Source organism: Salminus brasiliensis, chromosome 20 (assembly GCF_030463535.1).
Source record: "Salminus brasiliensis chromosome 20, fSalBra1.hap2, whole genome shotgun sequence".
NCBI lineage: Eukaryota > Metazoa > Chordata > Actinopteri > Characiformes > Bryconidae > Salminus > Salminus brasiliensis.
The window spans coordinates 1,195,086-1,208,074 of record NC_132897.1 but is presented as its reverse complement, the minus strand read 5'-3'; the positions used below and the strand labels follow the sequence as shown (position 1 = coordinate 1,208,074).

Sequence of the window (12,989 nt, the reverse complement as noted above, 5' to 3'; positions counted from 1 at the left end):
ATATATATTTAATACATTATTAGTATCCATTTCTATATAATATTTATGATATTAAACAGCTATATAGTAAAATAATAATAATAATAATAATAATAATTCTGAATTCATGTTCAATATTAAAATATTAATTGTATTTAATTATTGCTATTATCCTCATTATTATTACTGATTAACTAATTAAGTAGTTTTATCAAATTTTAGTGATAAAAACAATAAACAATGCTGCTCTATTCATCAGTGGAAAGGGACCACCACAGGACCACCACCGACCAAGTATTATTGGGCTGGTGGTCTGTCCTCCCTACATTAGAGTGTATTTACAATATACAGCAGTGTGATCCAATATGAGTGCTGCGCCCCTATTCGGACCCTCACCATGTCTGCCAGCGCGATGTAGAGGAACATCCCCCCCGCCAGGGCGAAGATCCAGTTTGGGGAGAACTGATTCCCGGCCAGAATTCCGAAGGCCATTCCTAAGTAACAGCAGCAGGCTGATATGAAGTTGAAGAAAAGGGCCTGCTGGATGCTCATCCCAGCATTCAGCAGGATCACAAAGTCACCTGCAGGGGGAGACAGAGGCACAGAGGTTCAGTTCAGATAGAGTCTGAGCTCAGACTGCAGGAACAACAGACGGATTAGGGTGGTGGGTCAGGAGAGGAGGGGAAAGTGAGACCAGGGAATGTTGGAATGTCCTGGAAGTATTATTGTTATGATAATTCCTTATTGGTTAAAGGAAAAATACGGAAAGTAAATGGCATAATCGTAGTGTAATAAAATATTTTTTATATATAATATATTATTGTATATAATAATATATAAAATATAATATAATATATGTATATTACATATACATTTATATAAATTATTTATTATATATTTATATAATAATATTTTTATTTATTAGATTTTTTATTTAACCATAACTGTCTGTTTACTCTGTCTGTGGCCGTCTCACTCAACAAGTCCGGGTAAATTCTAAAGGATAAAAAGAGTTAACAAAGCTGCATAAACATGAGTACAGCTTAACGGAATATGAATAAAATGTAAGAAAAAAGTAAGATATGGGCCTTTAATGTAGTTCTGTACAGTGTCCAGGGCTGTGAACGTCCAGGGCTGTGAACGTCCAGGGCTGTGGTTAGAGCTCAGTGTTACAGCTCAGCTGTTCCTTGAGCTTCCTGTTCCTCTACTGTTGATGGCTGCAGTGTTTTCAGGTAAAGGTGGGCTAACGGTTGTGAAAAGCTTGTGAAAAGGGTCCAATGTCCCAAAGAACCTTCAGAGGAACCTGGCTGGGTGGCTCAGGAAACTGTGGGGGAACCTCTTAACCATCAGAACCTCTATAGGATTCTCTAGGTAGGAGGTGTTGGAGGCACTCGACCACCCAAGACCTAGGACTGAGCGAGAGCTGAGTGAGGGGGTCCGGGAGACTCACCCAGCTCATGAGGGAACTCTTCACAAAGGATGGCCACTGAGGTGCTGATCCCCTGGAAGACGGAGGCGGTGAAGGACGCCCCGATGGCCAGGCCGTCGATGAAGTTGTGCAGGCCGTCGCTCAGAGTGATCATCCACGCCAGGGTGCCGATGTCGGAGTATGCGCGACCCTTCAGCCAGTAACACCCACCTGTACCCCCACCACCACTGCTCTGGGAGTCCTGCAGATAAGAGAGAGAGGCATAGAGAGAGAGAGAGACAGAGAGAGAGAGAGAGAGAGAAAAACTAAAACATCTAAAACACTGCAGTTGGCAAAATGGGCGGGGTTAAACTGCAGGCGGCTGAATGGGCGGGGCTAATGTGTTGTATTTTGAATGGATGAAGCAGAACTGCTGTTGGTGGAATGGGCAGGGCTACAGTGCTGTATGTTGGGTGGGGCTAAGCTGTTCTAGGGTGAGTGGGCGGGGCTAAACGACTCCACACTATTTGGTGTAAGTGAGCAAATGTTGTCCTCACCTGCACCGTCTGCGCAGTGCTCAGCATTTTGTCGTCCTCCGCAACCCCCCTGATCTCTCCGTCCACCCGTGGTAAAGAAACTTCTCCCCCTGCCTCTCCGTTCTGCAGCTTCTCCATCACTCCATCCTCCACATCCCCGTTACCATAGTGCTCCGCTGGGAAGTGACTGTGACCATGACCTCCCTGAGGGCACGAGAGGGCACGAGAGAGAGAGAGAGAGAGAGAGAGAGAGAGAGAGAGAGAGAAAGAAAGAGAGGGAGAGAGAGAGAGAGAGAGAGAGAGAGAGGGTTCAGGGTGTGCACTTCTTCTTGTTCTCCACTAGGGGGCGCATTTTGTCCATTTGCTGAGTTTTAACACAGACTGTTGGACAATGAGCTGATTTCTCCCCACAGTCAGAAAAACTAGAACTAAGGCAGGGCCCCCCACCAGTTAAACAGCCCCCCCCCACAAGCAGGCTGTCCTGCTTTCCTCTATAAGACACTCCAGTGCACTCCACACACTGGCTCACCCTCACTGTCACTCAAATATGTGCTCACCTGCTGAACAGGAACCACCAGCCTTCAGCTGAGCAGATCAACACTTTTAACTAACACGGTATTTAAAAGCCCCCCCGGTTATAAGCCCCCTGGTAATAAGGACTATATAGACCATCCTGACCATACCGACCAAACTCACTATACCGTGCAACCTGACCATTCCAACCACGCCGTCTATACTGACCATACTGTCTATGCTGACCATACCAACCACACTGTGCATACTGACCATCCCAACCATACTATCTATACTTTTCCTTTCCAACCATAACATCCATACTGTCTATACTGTCCATTCCAACCATACGAACCATACTGTCCATACCTACCATACAGACCATAAAGACTGTGTTGACCATACCAACCATACTGTGCATACTGACCATCCCAACCATACCTTCTATACTGTCCATACAGACCATAAAGCCCATGTTGACCATACCAACCATACTGTCTATACTGTCCATTCCAACCATACTATCTATACTGTCCATTCCAACCATACTATCTATACTGTCCATTCCAACCATACAATCTATACTGACCATTCCAACCATACTGTCCATACCTACCATACAGACCATAAAGACCATGTTGACCATACCAACCATACTATCTATACTGACCATTCCAACCATACTGTCTATACTGTCCATTCCAACCATACTATCCATACCTACCATACAGACCATAAAGACCATGTTGACCATACCAACCATAGTGTTTATACTGTCCATTCCAACCATACTATCTATACTGTCCATTCCAACCATACTATCTATACTGTCCATTCCAACCATACAATCTATACTGACCATTCCAACCATACTGTCCATACCTACCATACAGACCATAAAGACCATGTTGACCATACCAACCATACTATCTATACTGACCATTCCAACCATACTGTCTATACTGTCCATTCCAACCATACTATCCATACCTACCATACAGACCATGAAGACCATGTTGACCATACCAACCATACTGTCTATACTGTCCATTCCAACCATACTGTCTATGCTGTCCATTCCAACCATACTAACCATACAGACCATACCTACCATACAGACCATAAAGCCCATGTTGACCATACCAACCATACTGTCTATACTGTCCATTCCAACCATACTGTCCATACCTACCATACAGACCATAAAGACCATGTTGACCATACCAACCATAGTGTTTATACTGTCCATTCCAACCATACTAACCATACTATCTATACTGACCATTCCAACCACACTGTCTATACTGTCCATTCCAACCATACTAACCATACTGTCCATACCTACCATACAGACCATGTTGACCATACCAACCATACTGTCTATACTGTCCATTCCAACCATACTAACCATACTATCTATACTGACCATTCCAACCATACTGTCTATACTGTCCATTCCAACCATACTAACCATACTATCTATACTGACCATTCCAACCACACTGTCTATACTGTCCATTCCAACCATACTAACCATACTGTCCATACCTACCATACAGACCATGTTGACCATACCAACCATACTGTCTATACTGTCCATTCCAACCATACTAACCATACTATCTATACTGACCATTCCAACCATACTGTCTATACTGTCCATTCCAACCATACTAACCATACTGTCCATACCTACCATACAGACCATGAAGACCATGTTGACCATACCAACCATACTATCTATACTGTCCATTCCAACCATACAATCTATACTGACCATTCCAACCATACTGTCCATACCTACCATACAGACCATGAAGACCATGTTGACCATAACATCCATACTATCTATACTGTCCATTCCAACCATACTGTCTATACTGTCCATTCCAACCATACTAACCATACTATCTATACTGACCATTCCAACCATACTGTCTATACTGTCCATTCCAACCATACTAACCATACTGTCCATACCTACCATACAGACCATGAAGACCATGTTGACCATACCAACCATACTGTCTATACTGTCCATTCCAACCATACTAACCATACTATCTATACTGACCATTCCAACCACACTGTCTATACTGTCCATTCCAACCATACTAACCATACTGTCCATACCTACCATACAGACCATGAAGACCATGTTGACCATACCAACCATACTATCTATACTGACCATTCCAACCATACTATCTATACTGTCCATTCCAACCATACTGTCTATACTGTCCATTCCAACCATACTGTCTGTACTGTTCATACTGACCATACACCCATACAGGTTGGATGAACATTTTCTAAGCTCACATCTCGTTAGTCTGTGTATAATTACTTTTTTTAATGAACTTTTACAGATTTACACCACGTTCTGTTAATGTTTCTGTTGTCGGTGACATCAGACATCAGACAAGACCAGGGCAGCTGTCCAACTAAAATCAATACCTGCTGTCCGAACAGGACGCTCCATCCTAAAACAGACAGTGTTTATGTCACAGTGACTGAAGTGGTCAAACATGTTTATCAAAACCAAATAAAGGTTAAAGTGCAGTCCATGAGTGCAGTTCCATGAGCTGACGTCCAGATCACCTAAAATATCACCTAAAAACAGGACACGGGTCAGTCATCTGCTCAATCAGTCACTCTTTAAACCACCCATGTTCTTTATGCTCCCATGATTCAGGAGAATTCACCAAACCACAGCCAGGCCTGAACTCTCCAATTACTCACTGATTAATATTCCCACTTAAACACGGATTTTAATTAAGACGAATTTTACATTTGTATTAATAACAAGAATATTACAAACTGTTAACATTGAGAATCACTTTTCACTTCGCTGCGATATTTTAAACAATAATAATGTCAAATAAAAAGAAGTAAATTATACACTATATGGACAAAAGTATTGGGACACCTGCCTATTTGTTGTTTCATCTGAAATCAAGGCTAGAGTAACTGTTGGAGTAACTGTCTCTACTGTCCAGAGAAGAAGACTTTCTACTAGATTTTGGAGGAGGAGCATTGCTGTGAGGATTTGATTGCATACAAGAGAAAATTAGGGTCAAAATGATTGATGATCACCACCTCACCTCATCTCCAACTTCCTCACTCATCCCAAAAGTACTGGATGGAGCTCCTCCACCATCATTCCAGTGAACACCACAGCTCCTCAATGCTGGGGGGCTTTATATACCCCTCTAGCCCACGCCTGGCATTATTAGGCAGCATGGAGCCAATAGGGTCATGATGTTTATTTGCTTCAGAGAGTCCTATTCTATTGCCAGTACTTCTTCTCTACAGGGACTGTAAGAAGTCCATTCGGCTCTAGAACATCCCACTAAGTTAGTGGTTTCAGAGATGCTACCACCTACCACCTGGTACCCTATTATCAGTCAGATCGTGTCCTTCGCCCGTGACGACGGTTCTGCACTCTGCTACAGCTGACTGGTGTGCTCGCCTGTTTATAACACATACCTGCAGTAAATCCGGTCACATGGCATCTGTGACGTCCCGGGCCGAGTTCATCCCAAACCAGGGTGGTCATAATGTTCTGATATGACTGAGACAGTGGGCGAAGGGTGGTAGCAACTCGGAAACCGCTAAGATTGTGGGATGTTCTAGAGCTGCTGTAGTGAAGGTGTGCAGAGAACGGACTTCTCACACATTGAGAGCCTCCCAACGGCTTAACAGTGGAGGTTGATGCCAGAGCGGGGCGCCTCCACCCTCCACCTTCCACCCTCCATCACCCTGATACAGTCCACACCACAACACACAAACTCTTACCTTCTTTTTGGGTTTGAGGATCATCTTGAGAACCTTTTCAGTGAAGAAGAAGAGGTAGAAACCTCCGAAAACCACCGCAGACTTGGAGACGTAGTACGCCTCCAGGGGGTCGAACCCAAACGCCTACACAGAGACACACAGTCAGGTCACTCACGCAAACCATCAGGACTGCAACCCTCAACAGGCTCTGCTGGGGCCCAGGTGTGTTGAATTAGGCTCTAGCACAGTGTGTAGTGTGTGTGTAGTGTGTGTGTGTGTAGTGTGTGTGTGTGTAGTGAGTGTGTAGTGTGTGTGTGGTATCTGTGTAGTTTGTATTTGTAGGACAGTGTGAGAGTGTGTATTAGAGTTAACCTTCGAGAACCCACAGACCAAACCACACCACAGACAATTCCCCACCGCCGCCCCCCCTCCTGACCCGTTCCCCTCCTGACCTGTTCCCCTAGGCTCTTCTGTTAAAGCGATAGTTCAACCAAAAACCAGCCCTCTCTCTTACCTCAAAACGTGGGGCATGTTTGGAGCCAGGAGGCTAATGTAGCTAACAAGTAACAGAAGCCTATTTCCCACCAATTAGCAGTGGAGTTACGAGGCTAATGTAGCTAAGATGTAATGGAAGCCTATTTCCCACCAATTAGCGCTAGAGCTAAGAGGCTAATGTAGTTAACATGTAACGGAAGCCTATTTCCCACCATTTAGCAGTGGAGTTACGAGGCTAATGTAGCTAACATGTAACAGAAGCCTATTTCCCACCAATTAGCGCTAGAGTTATGAGGCTAATGTAGCTAACAAATAATAAGAGCTAAATTCCCACCAATTAGCAGTGGAGTTACAAGGCTAATGTAGCTAACATGTAACGGAAGCCTATTTCCCACCAATTAGCGCTAGAGTTACAAGGCTAATGTAGCTAACAAATAATAAGAGCTAAATTCCCCATTAATTAGCAGTGGAGTTACGAGGCTAACGTAGCTAAGACGTAACGGAAGCTCATGCCTCATGAAGTAGCACTAGAGGTAAGATGCTAATGTAGCTAAGACGTTCCGATTTCTGGCCAAAGTATTGCTTTAAAAGCCCCCAATGAGCCTCAGACAAGCAGCCAAAGGGAAGGGGTCAGAGGGGATTCGGGATTGGACCACCACAGCTCCAAGACACCTCAGGGCTTTCCCGGCAGGACTGACCACCGAACTGCTGTCTCTGACCGAATGGCGGTGACCGGATTTAGAGAGCGTGCACTGATTGGATCCGATTTCATCAAAAAAAAGATCAAACAGGCATTTCAGAGGATTTGGAGACAAATCAAGATGTTTTAGGATTGGAATTCAGGATCATTTGACTCGGATTTGACTCAGATTTGACTCGGATTTGACGTCTGATTTGGAATATTGGAGGCATCACCGTTTTTCACCGCACTTTTCCGTAGTCCTCTGAGTTTGGGGAGAGGCATGGGGGTCGAGAGCTGTTGGTTGGAAAAGCCCGGAGTTCAAAGCACCACCAAACAACAGCAGACTTAAAAAGGCACACAGTGTAAGACCAGGTTTAGAGTCTGAGCGTTTACCACGGTAACGATTGATCTTCTTAAAGGGCGAGTTCACCAATTTCCCAAAATTCTCTGTAGAACTCAGGGTGAGAGAGGAGCTCAGTCAGAGTCGGTTCGGTGTGAAGCAGGCGTCGGTCACCATGACTACAGCATAGATACAGCCCATAATTTATCTCCTATCCAAATCCACCAGTGAAGCTACACGAATCTTCTACACGAGTTTTATATGGAATGATGATGATGATGATGAAGATGACGAAGAAGGTAAAATAGTGAATAGAGAATCTGAACTAATCCAGTTTTCTTTAGGGACTACTTTCTGTAGCTGCACTACACCCTGCAGCATGTATCCCTCCACCATTTTAATTATCTGGTTCTAAAAGCAGGTTCTAGAGCCGAGCTCTTCTCAGAACTCTGGTAGAACCGTGTCTCAGGCATCAGGCAGCGTCTTCATCACCATTAGGTGAAGAACTTTCTGTGAGGAGCTTTTATTATTAGAGCTTCAGACGTCTGCTTCCCTTCACCTCCACTGTAGAACACTGTGTTCTGACTGGGGGAGCTTATCTAGAACCGAGTGTTTCACACCAAACCCACCGAACCCCCCAATCTCGATTCTGAGGGAGTGTGTTAAATCTGTAAACCGTCTCTCAGATCTTCACTGGTTATGGTTTAGAACCTGGTGGAACCTGGTGGAAATAAGCTGTTCTAGTGGTTCTAGCTTCTGTTTAAATATTTAAGTAAGACATTTATTATTTTTTTTAAATAAAAGTTTTGACAGATTTTTGAAGCAAATGAAGTCACACAGTTAAAGGTAGTAAGTTGGTTTTGGGGGCGTGTCTTTATGCAGATGAGGGCGGGGACAGTCCAGTGTTTGCTAGCAGACTGAAAATGGTGTCGTGATCAATCATCACACCCTGATTTCACAACAGACTTTTCCTCTAAAGGAAACAAGCCGACATGAAATCTACTGGTAACAGAGGAGAGGGCGGAGATCCACCTCCGACCTCCACCTTCAACCTGTGCTGCAGATATTCACTCTAGTAATGAAACCATTTAAACGTACGAATATTAAGAACGGCAGCGGTTCCTAAACTTTCCCCAAATAAAGGGTTCTTTCAGTAATGCCACGGAAGAACCAGTTTTGGTTCTATAATGGACACTTGTTGAAAAAGTGATGGTAAATGTTTAGAACCATTATGTCTAGAACCATCAGAACCGTTTACAGAAATGGTCCAAAAGAGGTTCTACTACGGCACTGCGGAACAGTTTGGAACGCCAATATTTTTAAGAGTGCAGAACGAAAGTCTACGAAAGTTAATAAAAACTTAAGTTTTAAGAAGAAATTAGTTCTTAAAACTAACCTTAATTTTTAAGAGTGTAAAACTAGTCTTAAGACGAAAGTTAATAAAAACAGATTTTACAGATCTAGAGGACTAACCTTTACAAAAATGGTCCTTTTTGGAACCAAAGTGGTTCTTTACTGGCACTGCTCGAAGAACAGTTTGGAACGCCGATGTTTTTAAGACTGTAGAACTGTTCTTATGTTCTTAAGATAGAAGTTAATAAAAACTGGGGTTTTAAACATTTAACAGATCTAAGGAGCTCAATGTAAAGATCTTATTTACCAATTTCTCACAGCTCCTTCCCAAAAATGGTTCTTTATAGAACTGAGACTGGTTCTTCTAGTGGTTCTCCTTTGCAGAACCTTTAGTTTTAAGAGTGTAAAACTTGTTTTAAGACGAAAGTTAATAAAAAAAAAACATTTTAAAACCTTTTACAGATCTAGATCTGTGAAATGTTCTTAACCTTTACAAAAATGGTTCTTTTTGGAACCAAAAGTGGTTCTTTAATGGCACTGCTCATATAACTTTTTGAAACACCTTAATTTTTTAAAATGTAGAACTGTTCTTAAGAGAAAAGTTAATAAAATAGAGTTTTTATTTTGAGAACTCAGTGTAAAGGTTCTTCACCAACCTGTAACGGCTCTTTTACTAAAACTGGTTCCCTATGGAACCAAAACCGGTTCCTCTACGAGAGTGTAGAACTGTTCTTGTGAAGTTCTTACGATAAATGTTTTAAAAAACAGAATTTTGAAACGTTCTGAAACGCTCAGAGTCTAAACGGACCGTCACAGAGCACGTCTTCAACTCCGTTGGGGTTCTGCGGCTCCAGCTAAGGCCATTTAAGGCTGCTGAGAACAGCAGAACCGAGGTGTCGGTCACTCTACCTCGGGGATGAGCTGGAACAGGGCGTTGGAATAGAGTGTGCCGATGGCCAGAGCTATGAAGTAGAGCAGCAGCCGCTTGTAAAAGGTTTTCCTCATGAAGGGCACCACGCTGGCGCCCACCAGAGAGCACAGCGAGATCACTGTTACACACAGGAAACCATACCCCCACACTGCAGAGGGGGGCAGGAACGGGGCGAGAGACATAGAGACATAGAGAGAGAGAGAGAGAGAGAGAGATCTGGATTAATTAGTGTGTTCACAGATTATAAAGGAAGGGAATTCGGGAACATGGGAACAGGACAGTGGTGGGTGGGGTGGGGTGGGGTGTGACGGGGTGGGGTGGGGGGGTAAGGAAAACAGAACAAGGTTAGATGTAAAATCCCACACACCATCAGAGCACGTGATCAATCAAACTCTGAGGCAACTACATTCACTCTGGTCATCAGACTGGAGCTCCTCAGTGACGACGTCGTGCTCAATTTAACCAGGAGAGGAAGAGCAGTCATTAGACCCAGGCATGCAGTGATCAAGGAGGAACTCAGAACCGTACCCAGGCAGAACCGGGGCGGTCTGATGTGACCCTGACCCGACCAGATCAAAGAAAACAGCAGGAGCTCTCGAACGCTCGGGAGAACATGAATACAGGACTGTAAACAATCCCACCTGAACAGCCTGAGGGACCCCCCCAAACAGACCCTCCTCCTCCACCCCCACCTCCCCAGACCTCTCAGAGCCCCTCATTTACCGTTGTTTATTTAAAACAGTGGTGGGGTCAGGAGGGGGGGGGTGGTGAACACACAACCCACCAGTGTTGAGAGACTGAAACCCTTCCACCCATTCTCCCATTCATCCATCCATCAATCCTGTAGATCCTTTCATCCTTCCAATCATCCACCCACACAGCCATCAATACCCCTCTCCATCCATTCAGCCATCCATCCATCCATCCAGCCACCAATATGTACGTCTAACCCTCCATACATTTGAGTAATCATCCATCCAACCACTCTCCCATCCATGTGTCTGTCTGTCTCTATCCAAACATCCACTCATCCACCCATCAGTCTCTCCATCCCTCTATCTTTCTACCATCCAAACATCCCTCCAACCATCCATCCAACCACTCTTCCAACCATGTGTCTATCTGTCTGTCTTTTCGTCCCTCCATCTATCTATCTACCTACCTATCTACCCATCCATACATCCCTCCATCAATTCATCCATCCATCCATCCATCCAACCACTCTCCCAACCATGTGTCTATCTGTCATCTCTATCCAAACATCCACCCATCACTCTTTCCATCCCTCTATCTTTCTACCCATCCATACATCCCTCAATCCATCCATCAATTCATCCACCCATCTGTCCATCCATCCAACCACTCTTCCAACCATGTGTCTATCTGTCTGTCTATTTGTCCAACCATCCATCTGTCTATTCGTCCCTCCATCCATCCATCAATTCATCCATCCATCCAACCACTCTTCCAACCATGTGTCTATCTGTCTATTTGTCCAACCATCCATCTGTCTATTCGTCCCTCCATCTATCTACCTACCTATCTACCCATCCATGCATCCAACCACTCTCCCAACCATGTGTCTATCTGTCGTCTCTATCCAAACATCCACTCATCCACCCATCACTCTTTCCATCCCTCTATCTTTCTACCCATCCATCCATCCCTCCATCTATCCATCCATCCAACCACTCTCCCAACCATCTGTCTGTCTATATATCCAACCATCCATCTGTCTATCCGTCCCTCCATCTATCTATCTACCTACCCATCCATACATCCCTACATCCATCCTTTGGCCCACCTATCCATCCTTCCATCCATCCAGCCATCCAACCAACCTTTTTCCCATCCATGTGTCTGTCTGTCTGTCTATCCGTCCCTTTATCCATCTACCCATCCATCCATCCATCCTTTTGCCCACCTATCCATCCATCCCTCCATTGATCCAGCTGTGTAGCCATTCATCCATGCAACTATTCTTTCATCTATTCATCTGTCTATTCACCTTTCTATCTGTCTGTCTGTCGGTCTGTCCACCTACCTACCTGTCTGTCTGTCTGTCTGTGTATCTAGCTATCCATCCATCCATCCATCCATCCATCTGTGTGCCTGAGTTTTGCTCAGGATCCTGAAGAATTCTAGATTTGATCAGAACTCTGGAACTAAACTCTGTGAAAGTGTGTGTGTGTGTGTGTGTGTGTGTGTGTGTGTGTGTGTGTGTGTGTGTTAGATGTGGGGGTGAAGTCGGACACTTCTTTTTAACATCCCGTCACCTCTAGGACTCCTCCCTCACTTCCAAATATAAACAGGATCTACGGGAAAACCCCTCGGGCTACGCTGAGCGCCTAACACACTGAAACACACAGAGAGTTTGTGTAGCTTCCCTTAGCTCACCCCTCAGGCTACACCTCCGACAGCTTCACACACACACACACACACACACACACACACACACACACACACACACACACACACACACTCTCTCTTAACGAGCAGGTTCCACTCTAACTGCCACGTGAATGCATGTGTTTATGAACGGTTCTCTGTGTTGCAGGACTGTGCCCCCTCACCCGGAGCCTCCTGTTCGCGTTCTGATTGGCTGTCTGGGTTCACAGGGGAATAGGCTTCCAGATCAGAGTCAGGTAAAGGCTGAAAGTGTATGACACACTGCATCCAGTGTATTAGGCACATCCATCTAATTGGTAAATTGGGCACAGTGGGCTTCCCTGACAACCCTGTAATACAATGATTAGAAACAGATGAGCTACAGCCTGTAACTATGCCCCATACACCGAGCGCTCCACAGAACACGGTCCCAAAACTTTAGATATTTGATATTCGGGCTTATGGATGAGAACAGCAGTATACATGTGTGGAGGAGGTACTGGAAACCTGCCTCCTGTGGAGAGAACAAGATGTATTCAGTCAACCTCATCATGAGGAAGCTGAAGCTGGGTTGTCATTGGACCTTG

General features: G+C 44.5%; 2 protein-coding genes across 2 annotated transcripts in view; both read right to left on the bottom strand.

The window, feature by feature from the left end:
- The window catches only part of atad1a (ATPase family AAA domain containing 1a), a 296,764-nt gene that overhangs the window by 91,088 nt on the left and 192,687 nt on the right, over positions 1-12,989 (bottom strand). The gene's annotated exons all lie outside the window — the stretch shown is intronic.
- The window catches only part of slc39a14 (solute carrier family 39 member 14), a 39,481-nt gene that overhangs the window by 4,016 nt on the left and 22,476 nt on the right, over positions 1-12,989 (bottom strand). Inside the window, exons 4-8 of the mRNA XM_072664416.1 lie at positions 9,993-10,162; positions 6,235-6,357; positions 1,945-2,127; positions 1,430-1,649; positions 376-560 (exon numbers count right to left, since the gene is read on the bottom strand). Of these exons, the coding sequence (XP_072520517.1) occupies positions 376-560; positions 1,430-1,649; positions 1,945-2,127; positions 6,235-6,357; positions 9,993-10,162 (881 nt within the window). The remainder of the gene's footprint in view (positions 1-375; positions 561-1,429; positions 1,650-1,944; positions 2,128-6,234; positions 6,358-9,992; positions 10,163-12,989) is intronic.